The sequence below is a fragment of the Leopardus geoffroyi genome, chromosome A1 (genome assembly GCF_018350155.1).
Source record: "Leopardus geoffroyi isolate Oge1 chromosome A1, O.geoffroyi_Oge1_pat1.0, whole genome shotgun sequence".
Classification (NCBI taxonomy): Eukaryota; Metazoa; Chordata; class Mammalia; order Carnivora; family Felidae; genus Leopardus; species Leopardus geoffroyi.
In genome coordinates this window covers 44804107-44825439 of record NC_059326.1, presented here as the reverse complement: position 1 = coordinate 44825439, position 21333 = coordinate 44804107, and the positions used below count along the sequence as shown (strand labels likewise).

Below are 21333 nucleotides of genomic sequence, written 5' to 3'. Positions count from 1 at the left end.
ACGGGGGAGGGGCAGAGAGAGAGGGAGACACAGAATCAGAAACAGGCTCCAGGCTCTGAGCCATCAGCCCAGAGCCTGACGCGGGGCTCGAACTCACGGACCGTGAGATCGTGACCTGGCTGAAGTCGGACGCTTAACCGACTGCGCCACCCAGGCGCCCTATCTCTCACATTTTAATAGCCATCCTGATTGCCCATCTATTTGAATTTTTGAAAAGACACTAAAGAGGATGGAAGACTTTTGTAGAGTCCCCCGTAAAGTCCAAGGTGTCAATAGCTGTAAAAATGGGGTGTACAATTGAAATAAGGGGACAGACAGCCTGGTCAAACATGCAGGGCAAATGGGAAGTACTATTTTATATAGTTACTGCATTGCTCCAGACTACTCACCTGAAATTCATGGTCCAGGCTGGGGTTTTCTTGTTCCTTCCCATCAGCCCTTTATACCTTACTGCTATTTTCCATTAAAACACTTAACCTCCCCTGTGGCTTGTGAATGATACACAGCACCTTGAGTATATCATATGCCCTGTGATTAGGCCTACTGGGGTATAAGTTGGGCTACAAATTTCAGGGCTGGTATTAGATGCAATGTATTTAGGAAACCCAAATGAGAAATAAATATTATCTTACAGCGCCCACATAGTGTGGCCTAAGTCAGTGGAATGTACAGGCAGGAATGACCAGACCAAACCTGGAGAAAGTTTCACACTACATTCAAGATCCAGTAGAACCTCCTCCATATGGGGTGACAGACCCAACATTCTTCCTGAAAAGATCTTCCTGGCCCATTGGCTCAAAGAATCTGTCCCTGAGTAGAATTATTACTTTTGGCCAGAGTCTGGTAGGTGATTCAGCTTTTCCATGCTGTTGTGGCAGCTTCTGACAGAAGAGGCAGTCCATAGGCTCAGTTTGGGATGTTGTCTGAATTTCCATGCGATATCCTCCATAGATCCCAGAACATCTGTTTGTTCTGGGGAAAAAAAATAATTCATTCTCTATGTTTAGATGACAAATATGGCCTGCCCATTGGTTATGTTCTCTTTTTTCTATGTAAGAAACTTTATGGTGAGCATCTACATGGTTAACAAAAAGATACAATTGTATCTAAATCTCTGGTCCCCACAGAGAGGTGAGAAGGCCTGTTCTATATGCCAGTCTGAGGCTTGTCACTGACCTTACCATACAACCAGACCATTAGCCATAGCCCATGATTCAGTGAAACTAACATGGCACATTTGCTGTGGTGGCCTGGATAGCCATCTGTACCCCATGAGGCTCTGGTCATTGTGCCACAGGTCTTTTCTCACAATCTTCAAGGGACAGATCTCTCAGGTTGGATGGTAGCCACACCTCATTCCATCTCAGTAGAACTTAATTGGAAAGAGCCATCAGAGAAGCTCAGCAGATAGTGAGCAAATGACTCATAGTTGTGAGGTAGTTTTACTACCAGAAATCCCAATCATGTCATAGATCTTAACAGAGGACTCAATTTGTCTGATACAGGAAGCTCATGAGTCTCCTCTAGTGAAGTGGAAATAGTACATACAGGGCAGGGTGACACCTGGCCTGGCTAGAGTCTTGCGTCTTCATGAGTTGGTCTCAGGAGTGCCCACCTACCTCTTAGGCATAGCTGCAGAGAAGCCACTGTCTCCACTGGCCCAATGGGAACTCAAGTATAGAGACCTCCTGGATCATGCATGGGCCTGGTCTCTGACAGCTCACTGGGAATACTTAGCCTCACTAAGTTTAATAAGATTACCTCCTTCATTTTGACAGCAGACTCAGTCTCAGAGTTTTCATGAGGCTACTAGATGAAGCCATTTGAAAGGGCTGTCCACACTTTTTCACTAAAGCCATAAGCCTGAATATCCACTGAATTGCCAGAAGTCTGTCTTTGCCTGGCACTCGCCGAAGGCTAACCTAGAGCTCCATCCGATGCACCTCAGTGTGTGAGGGGTCCATCACCAAAGGACCATGAGCAATAGCCAGGAGCTGCTTTCCTACTTTTTGAGAGCCCCTTTGTTGGATTCCTCTCTTTGTAAAAATTCCCTGGTTATTTAATCAAATACTAATCTAGGTATTGCTGTGAAGATACTTCGCAGATGGAATTGAGGTAACTAATTGAGTTCAATATAGAGTGATTATCTAGGATTATTCAAGCATAATGGCATGAGTGCCTAAATGTAGAAGAGGAAGCCAGAAGAGTCAGTCACAGAGATGTGGCAGAATAAGAAAGAAGAGACATGAGGCAGAAGGAGAGGCAGGAGAGATTTGAAATGTAGGGATTCAGCCTGCTTTTGCTGTATTTAAAGATGGAGGAAGGGACATGCTCAGTAATGCAGGAAGCTGAGAATGACCTTCAGGCAACAGCCAAGAAGGCAATGGGGATCTCTGTCCCATAACCACATAGAACTGAATTCTATGAATGCGCTTCAAACAGATTCACTCTCAAAGACCGAAAGTGAAGGAGCCTTGCCAACATTTTAATTTTGGCTTTGTGAAATCTGAAATAGCACACCAACAGAGCCACACCTTGCCTGGACTACAGAATTGTGAGATCATAAAGTCATAAATGGGTGTTTCTTTAAGCCGCAACATTTGCGGTTATTTGTTACAGGAGCAAGAAGAAACAAATATACAAGTTTATCATTCTTTTTACTTTAAATAGACAGAAAAAAGATTATTTAATAGCTTTATCAAATGTAAAAATGTATATTTAGCTTTTGTTTTAAAAACAATGAATAGTTACTTCATATAGAAACTCTGGGATGCCAATGTATATAGCCTATGAGAAGTATGAACATCTAACTTTTCAGAGTAAAATACTTGTCTCTTTTTACTACATTTTATTTATAAAATATAATAATATTCCATGGACTTAGTTTGGCACCAACTTTCATATGTAATGCATTGTATGTAAACATATATGTTGTAATGTAGTTAATGGCTATTTTATTTTCTGAAAGATAAATTAATGGCATGCACTAAATTATTATTTGGCAAACTGGAGGAAAATTTATTATACATTTACATAACTACTAAAGGGATTATCCTCTTTCTTCCAATTGTTTTACATAAAGTATTCTCTTTCATTAATTTCCATTTTACAGTTTTCTTGGGAAGAATTTTTATAGCTTGCTTTTGACTTTTACTTGATTTTTTGACAATGATTACAATTATGTCTGTTGTTTAAAAATTTTTTATAGATGTTAAATATAAGAGAATATACTATTCTGTAATTTTTAACATTGGTTTAAAGCAGCTAGTGAATTAGTCCACCCCAGAAGGAAAATAGTCTAAATCCTTTTATTAAGCAATAAATGCATGCACAATTATAATTAAAATTTTACATGCTTCTGTAGAGACCATTTAAACCTTAAGATTGCAAAATTGTAATGCATTCTTTGTTCCAGAATGTTAATGCTGTTCTTAACTGCAAACTAATCAATGTGGTTATGTAAGCAACTTCCATACTCACTCTTCTGTTTTGTTCTACACATACTTTTTACTCCAACTGTCAGGCTATTTTAGATTATGCATATAACAGTCTTTCCTGATGCATCATTTATGTTTACACGCATAAGAACAAAAGACTATATAAATACAGGTTGACAAAACAATCCTTTTTTGGTCCTGAAAAAAATTGTTTTCTGTTAAGATAAGGGATAAACTTTCTTTCAATTTTCTGTAAGCACAGAATGAGCACTACCTGATAAAATACACATTTTTATGCACCAAAGAAGATTCGTACAGCCAATTTTCTGCAAGATGTCCTTGCAAGGAAGACAGAAATACTATCTTATGTTAAAATTCTGTTTTTCTAGAAAAGTTGTAGAGGATCATTATTTTAATGTTTTTATGAGGCATTGTAACTCCTTTAAGAAAAAGTTTATGTGATCAGGTGTTCTGGACATTTTGCTACAGTGAAAAGAAACAGCTTTGAATTCATAGGTATGCTGTTACCTCCAGATTTAATTGGCAATATTACCATCTCTCCCGTGGGCTGGCACAAATATGTGCCTCTTATAAAGATTGTGCAGAGATTTTCATGTTCCTCTTTTTTTTTTTCATCTGCTACCTTTCTCAGTGATTTCTATAAGACACCCAAAAGAAACTTGGCAAATACTAATGGAAAGCAATTTACGAAGGGAGAGGGGAAAGATAGGTTTGGGCTCTACCAAGGAGTATGTGTACCTAATATTAAGTTACAAAAATCAATACTACTACTCTAATAATTTATGCATACATAATTACAGTGTCTCACAATTTGCAAAGTAATTAATATGTTTTGGAACAATTAGTTACTTTTCCATTAAACCAAAAAAAAAAAAAAAAAAAAAAGGAAGTAGAACTGTTTAGCTGCCTGGGCTATTCCTGGTAGTGATGTTTATAAGTGATTTGTATATGCTCCCTTCTCCCTTTTCCTACATATTAGTAGATAATATATCACATATTTAAGTTTGAATAATTTTCTCCAGTATCAAAAGCAAACCAAATTATTACAAGGGTTACAGAATCCCATGAAGATACTTGCAGTTCATTTGTATCACATTGTAAAGTTTAGGAATTATTTCCTTCTAAGATCAATGTGCTAGAAAGCAAATTAGAAAAGGTTTATAGGCTAGGTGTTTTTACAGAGCGCATTTTCGAGGTGAGAAGATGGTATCTTAGAATAATTAAGTGACTTTTCCTGAGAAATCTTGACTAGAGAGTATTAGAAAAGGATATTCTCCAATCCTTCCTGTTGAATAATTACCGCTTTTTCCACTATAATTTCCAAGTTATCTTAACTCTTTAGCAATATTTTTTCAGAAAAGACTTCCAGTCATAGACTCAAATATTTTTTAAGGAATTTAAAATAATGAAACTATCTTTTGTCTGATACAATAATCTTGAAAGATGACCATCAGAAATCATTTCTGATAATGGATACAACTTTAGAATTATTATAAAAGGCTTCTATTTAACATTGATACTCTAATATTTGGGGGGGGTAGTTACAACCAGTTAAGTAACCACACTTAATAAAGGGAAAATAATTAATAATGAAAATGCAACCATTCCCTGTAGTTTTGCAGATTTGGATCTTGATAGTTTATCTGTAGCTAAAGAAAACTCAGAAGAGGATCCATATACAGGTGTGGCCATTAATGCGTACTGCTATTATTAAGGAAGGGTTTGATATATAATTTTTAAATAGAATTTATTGTCAAATTGGTTTCCATACAACACCCAGTGCTCATCCCAACAAGTGCCTTCCTCAATGCCCATCACCCATAGTCATTCAGCTTAGGTCATGATCTCGTGGTTCATGGGTTTGAGCCCCATGTAGGGGTCTGTGCTGACTGCTCAGAGCCTGGAGCCTGCTTTGGATTCTGTGTCTTCCTCTGTCTCTTCCCCTCCCCAACTTATGCTCTCTTTCCCTCTCTCCTTCTCTCTCTCTGTCTCTCAAAAACAAATTAACATTAACAAAAAAAAAAAATGTTTAAATGAGGGCAATTTTCTGCCAGAGCTATTCAGCAATGATATGGGCTTTCTTATAGGGTAATGTGTTTCCAATCATTGAAAATCCTCTCGGTGGACAGTGCACAGAAAAGTACATAGACTATACATTAAACTAAGTAGCTTCAAAGATTGTTTCCAATTTGAGATTATCTGAGGTCATAGAAATTCCTGATGCTGGGGGCACCTGGGTGGCTCAATGGGTTAAGTGTCCGACTTCAGCTCAGGTCATGATCTCACTCATAGTGTTTAGCCCTATGTCAGGCTTTGTGCTGACAGCTTGGAGCCTAGAGCCTACTTCAGATTCTGTGTCTCCCTCTCTCTCTGCCCCTCTTCTGCTTATAGTCTGTCTTTCTCAAAAATAAACATTATTTTAAAAAAGAGTAAGTCTCCATGCTAGATAATGATATGAGAATTAGATCACATGACAGCAACATGTCTTTGGTGCTCTGTGAATCTGTGATTCCATGAGAAACATTTCCTTGTCTTGGGAATTGCTATTCTAGAGAGGAAAGGTGTGTATATTTCCTAACTCACACTCCTCCTTGACCTCATTTACTTCGCTTGTATTCTTATAATTTTGACTCCATTAAATTCTCCATTTTTTCTCTCTCGTCATAAAATATCTTATAATATCATATTTTCCTTCTCATTAAAAAGTACGTTCTTTAGGAGCCAGAACTTTTATTTTTTAGTCTCAGTATTCTTTAGCATTGCGAATATACTAGGCAGAGAAAAAAAAAAAAAACACTCGATAAAATTTTGTTGACTACATAATCAGTAAAGAAAATAGGGAAGATACAGAAATGTGAATGTAGACAATACAGCTAACAATAGGAGGCTAAAGTGAAGGGTAGGCACAGATATGGTATGGTAATGGCTGATGCGTATATAACACTTACTAAGTATCAGCTACTTCTCTAAGAGAAGTAAACATAATTTAATCCTGACTCTTAATCCTCACAACAATACTATACAGTGGATACCATGTTTATCCCATTTACGCACAATGAATCCAACTTTTTAATCACACAACCAGTGGATAGCAAGGGTTGGGATCTAAATCCTGACCATCTCTCCAAGTCAGTAGTAATGTGTGACTCTCCATAATCACCATGCCACATCATGGAACTCAGATATATCAAAAAGAGGTGGAAACAAAGTTCAGGTGAGCATTTAAGAATCAAGGTGCACATGTGTTGCATAGTTCAAAGTAAGGCGGGAAATCTAAACTAGATGAACAAAGAAGAAGCAGAAGGAGAACTTAGTCAAAGGATAGATAGCCCAGATAATATAATAGGACAAGAGACTGAGTACCTAATCCCAGACCTATTGTGACTAACGAAATGACTGTGTATGAGCCCCTCCAGCCTCAACATTCTCACCTGTAAAATAACAAGGTGTTATTTATCTCTTAATGAGTCTCTATTCCCTTTGAACTCTAAAGTAGTATTGAAAGAGTTCAGAGAGCAACTTTGACACTGGGATTAAAAATTAAAAATTCAGGCAAGGAATGTAATCAAAAGCCAAGTTTTTACCTTGAAAGGGTTAGTCTTGACACCAGTATATCAGTATAGTAACTTCAAGGTAGCTGATGTAAGAAGCCCTTGATAATTGGAAGAGATATGTCTCCCCGCCCTGCACTTCTAGAAGGTTTAAATTCTAGAGGCAGTAGAAAGGGAAAGAGGGAGAGGAAGAGGGAGAGGGAGAGGGAGAGAGAACAAGAGAGAGAGATCTGGATCCTAATAGTAGAACACTTTTTCCTGACCCTGACAATCTTTTAGGTAATTGGAAACCTGATATTTCTTAAAGGCATCAATCTATAAAATAAAGAGCCTAGAAATTATAATTTAAAAGATTGGGAATAGTTTCTTAGGTTTATGTAAGGGTTTTTAATGTAACTTTTTTTTTTACTTTCTCTTATGATATTTATTATTTTCCTGCGGCTGCCTTAACAAAATATTGAAAGCTGAGTAGCTTAAAACAACAGAAATTTATTCTCTTATAGCTCTAGAGGCTAAAAGTCTGAAATAAAGATGTCAGCAGATCCATACTCTCCCTGAAAGTTCAAGAGAAGAATTCACCCTTGACTTTTCCAAATTCTGGTGGTTCCTAGCAATCCTTGGGATTCCTTGGCTAGTGACAGCATGACTTTTATCTCCACCCTCACATGGCCTTCTTCCCTCTGGATCACCTCTGTCTTTACGTGGTGTTCTCACTGTATGTCTGTTTCTGTCTTTTAGGATACCAGTAATTGGATTAGGGACCACTCTAATCCAGTATGGCCTTATTTTAACTTAAGCTACTTACATCTGCAATGACCCTATTTCCAAACCTCACATGAGCTTTCAAGTGGATATGAAGTTTGAGGAGACCCTACTCAATCTGGTGGTGCATCATGTAACTTCTGCTTCAATTCCGAATTTAGACCAAACATTTGCAATTTCATATCTATATAATAAGCCTCAGCCAGAGGATGTAGCCATTTCTCAGGCTCACCTTTCAGTTTTTCATTTATTTGATAGTTTGAGTCTCCTAATAATTCATCTTTTTAACCAATAACATTTTAGATGGACAATGAATTCTATGGCCTCTGGTGATTTGGAACCAAGCCAGAGATTCTGTGGTGGTCTGACAAAGGATTAACCTTTCCAATATAATGCTTAAAAAAGCAATTAGGAGGTTCTTCTAAGTGGGGTGACTGGGTGGTTCAGTCAGTTTAGCATCCAACTCTTGATTTTGGCTCAGGTCATGATCCCAGGGTTGTGTGATCTAGCCCCCATCAGCCTGCTGAGCACTGGGCTTGGAGCCTACTTGAGATTCTCTCTTTCCTTCTGCCCCTCTCTCTGGCTAGTGCGCGCTCTCTCTCTCTTTCTAAAAAATTTTAAATTTTAAAACAAATAATACTCATAAAAGAAAAGAAAGTTCTTCTAACTGACCTCTGATCACAAAGTGCAAGATGGTAAAACATAAGTTTTAACTCAGTAGACGTGCATAACATTGGTTTCTATGAGTTAACCATAATAGTGTATCATGTATATAGTGTACTACTACATTGGGAGTAGCTGCGGATGAAGTAAACAATGTTAAAGTTTATGTTAAAGTTATTTGAACATTAATAAAATATTTTACTACAATTTAATACTCATAATTTTAACCACATCAATAACTAAAATATGATAATTGAATAAATTTACTTATATTATTTTGACCTAATATTACCATTAATTGTTAACTGACTTTCAAAATTATGTCAAAAAATTAATTCCTACTGGAACTTCAAATCAATTACTAATTATTGATATATAACCAATAATAAGCTAAGGGAAGACAATAATATAATTAAGGGAGAGAAGAAAATTAATATTAGAAAATATTTGTGTCACATTCATGAAATAATTAAATAAAAAGGTGAGTAAATTCTGTTCCAAATAAAAAAATTATAATTTTTATAGTTAGCCAAATTATTTAAATATTATGAAGTAGAAAAAGTAGATACTAAAATTTAGTCTTGCTCTAATTAATTAAGATTATTTGTGTCTTATGTAGTGGCAACTTAAATTTGGTGCTAAAATCTTCTTTATAATAAATGGTTCAATCTGTGTGTAAAAGTTGTGTGTATATATTACTATTTAATGGAGAGACTGTCAAATCTTTAAAATAAATGTATTCCATTATATGGTCTAAAGTAAACTTTCAATATTATTTCTCTCTCATTCTCAATGAAATTGACATTCCAAATATGGCAATTTATACCATATTACCTGCTATTATGTCTTTGTTTATATGCTTTCCTCTAGTTGTAATACTAAATCTTTCCATTTCCCATTTTCTAGTTTACACTCCTAGCTATATTCTAGGCCCATTTGAGAAACCTGCTTGACAAGTCATTTTCTAAGCACTGCATGTTTTATAGGTGTCTCATGTGTGGTATGCTTTTTGATGCACATCCATTTTGTTCTCCTTACTACAGTTATCCGGGACCATATGTTATGTGTTCAGTAAATCCATATAGAATGAATTATTGAATAAGTTTAAAGTAAAGTTATTGCACAAAAGGTAAATAGGCCAAAGAATTTTGATGCCTTTCATTACTTGATCTTCTCTGACAAGGAGTTAGCTAAGGTGCACAAGCAATGTATGGAAACTAGTGTGAATTTATATTCTTTTCTTCTTCAGTGAATAGAACATAATGAAATCAAAACAATTACCAGAAGCTAGAATAAGCAAAAGCAAAAACAAAAACAAAAAAACCCAAAAAAACAAAAAACAAAATACCAGGAAACTATTAGGCAGTGTATCATGAAAAGGGGACTTGATGGAGAAAACAAAAAAAGAGCAAAGAGAACTTCAGAAATCTAAAATATGTAAAGGAAAAATAATAAACAACATACTATACAATGTGACAGATCCAGTAATATCTGCTACTAGCTCTTAATGTCCAGTTTATTTATTGCAGTTTTTTCAAACCTGGCTTGTTCCCAAAAATGCAGTATGCCTTGCAAAGACATAAAATTATAAAAATATACTCTAAATCAGATTCAGGAATAAAAGAAAAAAATTCTGCTGTAGTGATGTTAAATGACACCTATGGAGCATCTGAAAAAGAAATCAAACTATGAAAGGCTATAGCCTTCCTATGAGATAGATTTCAATGTAACTCTAAGTTTTCTAAAGTCCAAATAAAAAGAGAAATCTGATCAATTTCATAATTTACAACATCCATAGTAAAAGCAAACCAATTTACTCAGGAGAAGTGCAATTATTCCTGCTACTAAAACCTGTAGGAAATTTCTCCCAAGGGTCATCATAAAGAGACACTGTAAAATATAACAAAATATGCCTTAAACAATGTCTTTGATAGACACCACTAAGAGTTTCATAGAACTGCTTTTTTATGGCACCCTTTACTGTATACTGCTGGTTTAGCTATACAATTCTGTGTGTAGTTTAATAGGGGCATAGATTTTTCAGTAACTCGAAAAATAGATGGACAAAAACATCTTTCAAAGATTTCAAAGACATCTTGATCTTACTTTTTATCAAGTTCTTTAGAGAAACTTGGTGGCACTATTTCTCTGAACACTCTCTTGGTTACTTCAGTAAATAGTTATTGGACATCAATAATTTACATAGTACTACATTAGGCACAGAGGAAACACCGGGGACAAAAATTTGCAGGAAATCAGCTATTCTGTGATGTCAATTAAATGTACATAAATATGAAAAATGACCTGAATGAAAGTAAAAGTTGACATTCTTTTGTGACAGCTGAAGGCATTTCAAGCCTTGGATTCAGTTCCAAGGATATACTCTTAATAAAGGTTAGGTCTGACTTAGAAAATGTGTTTGGATTTGCTCTGACATACACAGTAATGGGCACTTGCTGAATCTCCTACTCAGCTTTAGGATAATCATAATGCCTTTTGGGGAAGAGATCTAGTCCCATCTCTTTTATATTTTTTTCTATAATAGGCATGTATTGAGATTTCTATCAAAACTGTGATTTGAGAATCCTTACTTATATCTTTGTTGGGGTTGAGACACGGAGGAAGGTGGAACAGAAGAGGCAACCAGTCAGATATGTCTTCCCTAACCATACATCAGCCCCTGAAGCCTGTCTGCTAAAATACAAAGTTTTTGACAAGTCGTTTTAAAAATGTGTTTGAAAAAACTGCACTGTTCTGTACTAATTCCAAGATTTTATTCTTCTCTACAAAGATCATCAGCACAGCAATTCAATAAATATATACTATTCACCTGCTATGTTCCAGGATCTAGATATACAAGGTTAATTGTCAAGGTGTTTGTCTCAAGGAGCTTCCAGTTTGTGATGAGACCCCCTAAGTACACTGAAAATTAGGCCACAGTTTGGTAACTGCTGTCTCAGATATAAATACCACGCACTGCAGAGGCATGATGGATGGGGCAGCCAATCAAATGCAAGCAGACAGAGGGCTCGAGAAGCCCATATATAGCAAGTAGATTTGGAATTGAGTCTTGAAAATGACAGAAATTAGGAAAACAACATGGATGAAAGTCATTTTAAAGCGATAGAGGGAGAGAGGGAGGACATGTCAATCAGGATGGAAATTGAAAGAAGAGTAAGTAATTTTTGTGACTGGAACACAAATAAGGTGAAGCCGTGTAGGCTTAGAACAGAAGGAGGTCAGACCAGAAAAAAACTAGTGTGGTTAACCAAGAGATTTGAACCAAAAAACAAAAGTAGACCAAACGAAACCAAGCAAAACTTCAGAGTAATGGCATACATTTTATGTTTTAGACACATTCTATCATTATTATAGGGGCTGCAGTAAAGAAGCTAAGAATAGAGTCAGGCAGAGTAATTAGAAGGTTATGGCAGCAATCTGGAAGAAAATAAATGGGGATCTAAATTAAGCCAGAGAAATTGTGATGAGAGGAGGGAGGTATGAGAGATAATAAAAGGGTGGAACATACGTGCTTTTGTGACTTCTCTGGCCTATTTGTGCTATATTTTTTTTTGTTTTGTTTTGTTTTGTTTTTTGGGGAGTTTTTTTGTTTGTTTTGGGTTTTTTTTTTTTTTGCTTCTAAATAAACAATGATGCATCTTATAGTGTCATTTACTCTCTATGTAGTTTCATTCCCACTTTCTGATTCATGTATAGGTAGTCAAGCTTTAAAAAATCTGAAATGCTATTCTCTTCGTATTCACCAAATCTTACATAGCAGGTCCACTTGAAACTTGAACATTTAATCACTTAGTACATTCTGCCTGCATAACAAAGCTCAACATTATAATCCTCCAGTTATTACAAGATCTGTGCTGTCTCTGATACATTTACACTTCAATTACAATTACAATGCTTTCATTTTAACAGCTTCTAGTTTCTGAAGGATTAAGTCTCAAGGATTATGTTATAATGAGAACAAAGGTTATTGACGACTTTTCTCATTTCTTTCTGAGATGCTTTGCTAGCTAAATCAAAGTGAAGCCAAATTTATGCCAAGATGTTTTCTCCCTGCAGGAAAACATAATGGAAGTTATGAGAAATCAAGAGTTTTTACTGCTTCCAGCTGAGGAGCTCCATAAACTCCTGGCCAGCGATGATGTAAATGTCCCTGATGAAGAAACCATCTTCCATGCATTAATGATGTGGGTCAAGTATGACATGCAGAGGAGATGCAATGACTTGAGTATGCTTCTTGCCTTTATAAGACTGCCACTGCTTCCGCCACAGGTAATTGCATGTGATGCTGATTAATGGCTACTATGTGTTGAAAAATCCTACGTTAAAAGTAACATCAAAATATAAATAAAAGGATAATAACAACTTAAAATAGAAAATAATACCCATAAAGCATTTGGTAACATAGTCATGTTCAATTAATATGTATATAGTAAATGCGTGCGTGCGCGCGCGCACACACACACACACACACACACACACTTGAAGGCAGAAAGTCCAACCATTTCCCAAACTAAGTTTTATGCCCCTCCACTACCATTTTCTTACAACTGTTCAATTATTAAAGAAAAAGGAGCATCACACCCTGTTCATTATTATTCTTCACAATTTTGTTTTTACTTTTAATCAAATACTCTTTTCAGGAAAATTTGGTGATGGAAAATGATGATGAGAGGTATGAATTCCGTCTCTGCCACATATTGACTCATGTTCATATAACTATGAGAATGTCACTTAATGTCTCTGATATTCAATTCCTTTATATATAGAATAAAATTGTGCTATCACACAAACATTTTGAGAGGATCAAATTAGATAAATAGTATCTAGAAGATGTTTAAAACTTTGCAATTAATTCCCTGGTTCCCTATTTTGACAATCTATCCATCTGCCTATCTTCCATATAATTTATTTATCTAGCCTAAGGTGTAATAATATGATCATTTTCTGATGAAAATACATCCTTGAAGTATATTTTAAGGCTCAATGCATGAGATATCAAACCTCTATAGATGGATAAGACATATACTGGCGGGGTTCATACTTATGGAACAACAGCCTTTGGCAGTTGGGATTGTGAAATCTTTAATAATTGGAGCTAAGGAGAATCCATACACCAAGTGAACCAACCACCTCCTTTGATTGATGAGTTATGTAAGACACAGGTGAATTGATAAGAACAAGTTTATTCAGTTCGTAAGAAGAAGAGTATTTTTCTCTGATTTGGAGTCTTGTGCTTTAAACTAATTTGTAATGTTGCAAAATTATCTATGTGCAGCAATGTTAACATGGGGTTTCTGTCTTCTCAGGCTATCCAAAATAAGCTTGAAGGTAGCTCTTACCTCCGCAATGTTAGATAAAATTGTGTTGTGTATACATTTTTTTTCTGGTAGCTGTGGGGGGCCTGTAACGTTCACCTGATCCTTCTTTTGGATCCATACAACCCTCAACACTTTCACTAATACATATATTACTAAGAATGTAATACAGGGAATTAGGGCACTGGGAAAGAATGACAGGCCAAATATAACATGCTAATACGTGAAGTGAGAGGTATGGTCGTATATTAAGATTGGAAAGTTAAAAAAAAAAACACTGTGTCAAAACTGGGATAACAAATCAAACTTAATACAGTAATAATTGTTTTTCATCTGGCTGCTGAAATGAATAAAGTAATAAAAACAGAGAAAAAGAATTTATGGAAATCCTACCTAAGCAAATTATATAAGATTATCCTAATACCAGGATTTTAAAAGGGAGACAAATGCATTTAGGTAACTAAACAAAGAATAAACTGTGAAGCCAAGCACTGGATTTGTCTGCATCTTCCATCCTAGGTTCTGACGCAAGATATTCTTTGAAGCCTGGGGATCTTCTCTCAGGATAGGAATGGCCAATGATCACTATTAGCCAAAAATATCATACTCATCTGTCATCAAAAATGGGAGATGCTTTTACCTATACATCTGTCTATACTATTCCATCAGAATAGACATGTACATCCTATTAGCTTATTTGTTCCTAAGGCTACACATTAAAATTATAGTTTTAATTCTTATTGGTTCAGCTGATTCATCTTAATACATTAAACTATTTATTAACATTAGAGATTAAGATATATATTTTTGATGTAACTCGCTAGTAAAAGACTTTTAAGTATACTCTTATTACAGTGTCTAATAGGTATAAATATAGCATATATCTATTCTCTATTCCTCATTTCTCAAACTAGGGCCATTCCGAACTAACTTTATATATAATTTCAAGATAGATGTGCAAGAAGAAAGAGTAAAACACATTTTCTTTTCATAAAATGTTTCTGGATATAGGAGGAGCTATCACTTCTTAACTAACAGAATTACATGTCATGATAAGCACTTTCCATATATTTCTAACCTTCAATACACAACTGCAAGGTAGATGTTATGAATTATATTGTACAGAGGGAAAACAGGTTGAAAGAGGTTAAGTGACCTTGTCAAAGGCCATAGAGCTAGTGAGAAATCCAGACTTCTTGCAAACCTGAGCTGTGATGTAGTTCTACTGAGTGTACGTTGCTTCTTTGTTTGCTTTCAAAAATGGAAGATTATAAAAAATCGCCTGAATACAGCAGTTTTGAATATTCCTACAAAAAGACTGGTGAAGGAAGAAGAGCAGGGGAATAGGAAATAACATGCTTTTATTTCTTTCTTTAGTTACCAATAATAATACACTTCATCTCATTTAATTTCTTCATTATCCCATGTAGTAAATATTATTATTACCATTTGACAAATGAAGAAATTGAGAATGGGAATGATAGCTGTCTTCCTATGGAGTTGTAGAGGTCAAATTGTGCTCTGGATGTATCTGATTATTCCACTGAGGAGAAATGAGTGTAGTATTTTTCTGTTGGCTTCATATTTAACTCAATCTCCGACAGAGGTTAAAAAAAAAAAGAGTTTAATCAAATCTAGGATTTTCTAGCCTTTTACATGAACTTTCAAAGAAACTAAGCATCTTAGGGTCTTTAAGAAAAGCCATTATGATGATCAGGAAACATTTTTTCTTGATCCTGGAGCCATTAAATATATGTTTACACCTATTATGTATTGCTTATACACCAACACTCTCCTCTCTTCCCTCCTCCCTCTCTCTCAATATATATGTTTATTATATATATGTATATATATGTTTATTATATACATAATTTACATATCTATTAAAGATTAAATATATGTGCTTATTATATACATAAACCTTTATTTAATCTTTAATAGTTATATAAAATGCAATATTACATTTTAGAGTACTAGCAATATTTAAAAGAAGGAAAATCTCCATTTTTCTAGTGAGGTAAGAATTTATTTTCAAAGGGAAAGAGTAAATGGGCTAATTTTTTAAGGAGACCTGAGAGAAGAATTTGTACGATAATTCCTGTGATATAAATGACAGGTTTCAGGTAAGTGAGAGAACGATGCTCAGAAGACCTGTTGGGAGCTACATATAATATTGTGAAGCAAAACACAACAAGTACTGACCAAGGCAAGAGTAGAAAACCAAGATTTAGAGATGTCTAAAACAAAAAGAAATAAATATAGAAAAAAATATGTGCTTCTGGGATAAAGCTAAACTAAATAACTGGGAGTATTTTTACAGCCTTGACTTTCTAGTTTCTATTTAGTAAGTGCATGGAAAAATTTCTAGAGCTTAAACAAAAAGTAAAAATAAAGACATTGAGAGAGACTTCATCAACAAAGAAAACATGTTAAAAGATTGACTGCTGTCAAAGAATAAATCTAGATTATTACTACACTAACAGTCTTCTCTTATGCTTGTGAGCCAATTGACCAACCTGCCTTAGGTGGATTTCACTTTAATTATTTATCACAATCTGCATTCTCATAGATATTTTTTCCATCATGTGTATCTGTGTTTAGTTATTTCTTAAGTTCACAAGAGAAAATCTGTTCTGATATTCTCTTTTATTTATAAATTAATGTATGTTATTATAGAGTATAAATTATGTTAATTTGGTGTACAAATATATAATAAAGATATAAATTTTGGTAGACAGTATGGATTTTAGTTAAGCACAGTGGTAGACACCATGAGCTTCAGAAGAGAATAAAAGAAGAGACATAAAAAGACTCAGAAGTGAAATGTCTATTTTATCTTGTATTGAAATATAATAGTTATTGCTGAAATAAATTCAGTTGGCTTTGCTATAGAAAGGAACTGAGGAAAAGGCAAAATGAAAGAAATACATAATTGAGTTATAGTCTAATAGTGAGTGACTTCTATTATCTTTTAACATTATATTTTAAATAAGGGAGAAGTAGAATTTTCCATAAGAGTTTCTATATTTTTCTGGACTGCCCAGAGGTTTAAAAATTTCAACAGAATTGGAAAAAGTATGGAAATTTCATTTTAGAGAGTGAATGTGTATGTGTGTGTTGTGCGTGTATGCATCGATTTACTTTTTTTCTATATTTTCTTTTATAAAGATGCAACAAAAGAATATGTTCCTATGCAATAACATGTTTTAACACTATGAAACTATTGTTTCCACTCGTTTTAACTGATTTCATAAGATATAAACTTGTAATACATACATAAATATTTATTTCTTATATACCTGTTTTAAAAGTACAAAAACTATCCAATTTTTGGTGTGTTCCTTTCTAATGATTGGTTTGGAAATTTAAATCATGTTATTCCAAAAATGAAAGGATTGCAATTGTATATATACTCAAGTCAAAATATCTTCCAAAAAACTCAGTTTTATCACAGTCAGAGATTATTTAGAAGGTTAGACATATACAAATAAACTATGTTTCTTATTTGGAATTGGTATTGTTTCTCTTTTGAGATGACAAGGATAAAGACTTCTTATAACTTACTAACCAGACACCTACTGACTTTTAAAACAAATATGTAGCTGTGTGTGTGTGTGTGTGTGTGTGTGTGTGTGTGTGTGTGTGTTTATGTACATAAACACTTTCGGTAGCAAAATGTGAAAGAAAAAAAACATATGAAATGTAATAACAAATGATTGCCTAAGCTTAGAAGAAAATGGCTTATTTTAATAATAAAAAAATAACAAAATAACAAGGAAACCAAAAGTGTATCTTAAGGAAACAGATACTACTTCTATTTTATAAGAATACATATTTCTATGCAAAGCTGTAATTAATTTATTCCAAAAGATTCTTTATGTAATAATAGCAATATGAGAAGGGAGAGGTCATCAACATTTTTTACTCCATTGGAAATGTGACAGTTGATCAGATACCAGTGATATAGATTCTGCTGTCTATAAAAATTATAGCCACCACTAAAAATCCTAATGAAAAGCAAGCAAATGACAAAGAACAAATCAATATAACAAGAGCATTCATAAATCACAATGTAAGATATACTGAGTAGATTATACTCCTGAGTAATTTATATGTTTTGTTTGGTTTTACTTCTCCAAAGGAAGCATTGATAAACCACCTGATAATTCCAACAATTCTCCAAGTTTGTCAGCATAAATGTTCAGTATTTAGTGTATTATGTATCTTACTTTTACAAAGGAAAAGAAAAGAAAAAAAACTTTTAACTCTTACAAAGGAGTAAGGCAAAAGGAATTAATCAAACACATTAACAATGCATTTCCGGTCTTTGTTACTCTTCAATTTGTTTTTGTTCTATTTTGTTTGGTTTTTTTTTTTCTCTCTCTCTCTGATCTGCTTGCTGTCTGATTAATTAATGATTATACCAGACATCATCAAAGAAATAGTCTTCTCCACAAAACTAGACTGTAATAGTTTTTAAAAGTGTAGAATAATGTTATTCTCTGAAAGAAACTTGGGAAACAGTGTTTTTAAAACAGAAATGCTCAGACAATATATGCCTCTAAAATCTTACCGGAAATACCATTTAGTTTCATGATCATCTATCACATGATGGCATTCACGGTTCAAGTTATAATATTAAGAAAATACAATAATTTTTTATTTCATCATTTTTTGTAAGTGAGTTATAATGTAAAAACAACAACAACAACAAAAGATATGCACAAGCACAGACTCAAACTTACACACATTTCTCTTTTTGGTCACAAGGGTAGAGAAATTGGAACCTAATCTGAAAGACTACTTTTTTGTTACAGTGCTGAAAGCCTCTGTGCTTTTGTCAAGGGCTGATCTCAATGCTTGTGGTTTGTATCCCATCTTTATCGCCATTGAAATTTCACTACTTCAGTGACCCCTTTTATATTTTATATTATTAATTTGTTCCGTATCGGATCATTGGTATTGACTCATGTAGATTTGTTGTTTCGCATATATTAAACAAAACTCCTCATATTCCTACCTACGGTTTCAATTCTGTTTCCTTTTCAAGCAAAATATGTAATTATTATTTATAGTTGTAATAAATCTAATTATTAATAATCATCATTCTCTCTTCAATCCACTGTAATCAATCCTTTGAACAATTTAAAATCACCGCAAACCTCCATGCTGTAATATTCTGCCTATCTCATTTGTTTCTATCTTATACTTGGCTTCCCAGCGACGTTTGACAGAATTGATCTGGCCACTCTTACCCAATTGCTATTCCTAATTTTTTTGTACTCTGTGATGTTGCAATGCCCCAAGACACCATGTGCTCTGCATAAAGAATAATATTTACGGGGCGCCTGGGTGGCGCAGTCGGTTAAGCGTCCGACTTCAGCCAAGTCACGATCTCGCGGTCCGTGAGTTCGAGCCCCGCGTCAGGCTCTGGGCGGATGGCTCAGAGCCTGGAGCCTGTTTCCGATTCTGTGTTTCCCTCTCTCTCTGACCCTCCCCCGTTCATGCTCTGTCTCTCTCTGTCCCAAAAATAAACGTTGAAAAAAAAAATTTTTTTTTAAATTAAAAAAAAAAAAAAGAATAATATTTACTTCTGTACTTTTAAATACTTTATAGGAGTCAATTGTAAGTTCCAAATTTATATATTTAGCTCTAAACTTTTCCTGAGAGATAGATTCAAATACCTGGTTAACTACTTGATATCTCTAATTAGATATCCAAGAGCCATCCAAAACTTCACATACTGGAAGAATTGAAGATCCCAAGACTTTCCCCCTGCTCCTCTACTCTCAGTAAATAACACTACCAACCATCTAGTTGCTTAGGCTTAAATTCTAGCATCACTTTTAATTCTTAACTTTGCATTGCATTTAACATTCAGTTCTTTAGGAAGTCCTTTTTGACTGTATTCTAAGCTATGTCCTTAGTCTGTTTTTTTTTTTTTTTTTTTTTTTTTTTTTTTTTTTTTGGCCTCGCTACAGCCCCATCCTAAAATAAGCCACCACCATCCTTCTCCTGCACAATTGGAATAGTATCCTACCTGTTACTCGAACTTTTATGCTTAACTATGGCAGTAATTTCCAACAACAGAACTCTTGAAGTGTGAATACATTAATCTCAAATTTAAGATTTATACTCTTAGGACAAAATGCTAATATCCTTGCCCTGCAAAGTCTACATCGTCTATTTCATGATTACAAACTCCCTGACCTAATCTCTCCCCAGCACTTAGTATACTCTAGGTACACTGATATTCCTTCTGTTTCTGGCACAGGTCAAGTTTATTTCTTCTATAGCATATCTGTGCCAGCTGATGCTGGGGGCTAGAAGCAGTGGCTTGCCAGTGGAAGAGGATGGTGATGATAGGAATATCTTCTCAAGTGCAAGCAATGAAAGGGGAGGCATAGTTTGTAGATTATTAAAGACAATAATAAAATGGCCAAAAGTCAGCCCACTTTTGTTATTACTAGACCTTGACAATTCTTTAAAATGCCATTAATAACATACTCCTACCTGCTGGGATGAACTGCCCACCACACCACTTTTCTAAACGTCTACTGCCTAGAAGATGTTTACATTCATCATAGCATGGCTGACTCTTTCTAATTAATCACATGCCACATCAAATGTGTCCTGTTCTTAGCACTTTCACCTACTATTTTTCTTGAGTTTTAATCTGTTTTTATCTCTTTCCTTATAAATATATTTTTCAGAAAACCAGATTTGAAGCTCTTGTTCACAAAATTCCTGGCATAATGAGTACTCAAAAAGTATTCATCGAGTCAACAAAAAAAACATTTTCTAGGTCTTAGGAATTGTAGTTTCATTTAACCGTATGTTGATATATGACTTATCTGAAATGAGAGAGAAATCTACAATAGTGTGCTATGATGGAGCTAACAGTGGGTACTATGGATGAAGTCATAAAGAGCACATTGATTCAGACTTTACTGAAAGTCCTTTATTGAATGGACAATAGGAAAGCAAATTAAATAGGATATGCTCCCTCATCTCTTTGCTTTATTAGATATATCCATAGAACATAAATTCATTAGAATTCCTCTGATTTAATGATACATTTAAAAATAAGTTGGCTATAAGAAAAAAATGTCCCATTTTCATTGCTAGCATAATATATCAGAAAACAAAGTCCATTCCATGGGGAAAAAAAACCCTTGAACTTCAGTTAGTTCATAAGCATTTTTGTACATATTAAATAATATACATAACATTTACCAAGAGGCCACACAGTGTGAGAACAATTATTTTCTTCAATTAAACATTAAAGAAGATTTTCATTTTTTATTCATGCCTATTTTATATAACAATGATAAAATTAAAGGACATAATAATTTGTAAGAGGACTAACAAAAATTGTGGAATGTTTGGAATGAAGCAAAAGCCATTTAAATCATTAAAATATTTCTAGCTATTTTAATTTAGGATTTAGGGAACTCAGTTAACTCATGAAGCTACTTTAATATTTTAGTAACTGAAGTTTATAGAAATAAAATCTGAAGATTAAAATAGGATCCTTAGACTAAAGAATACTCTTAATTTGGG

At 34.4% G+C, this 21333-nt stretch overlaps 1 protein-coding gene across 2 annotated transcripts in view; it reads left to right on the top strand.

The window, feature by feature from the left end:
* The window catches only part of KLHL1 (kelch like family member 1), a 360871-nt gene that overhangs the window by 198881 nt on the left and 140657 nt on the right, over positions 1 to 21333 (top strand). For both annotated transcript variants that reach the window (XM_045478701.1, XM_045478696.1), the window contains exon 5: positions 12512 to 12724. In XM_045478701.1, coding sequence (XP_045334657.1) covers positions 12512 to 12724 — 213 coding nt within the window. The remainder of the gene's footprint in view (positions 1 to 12511; positions 12725 to 21333) is intronic.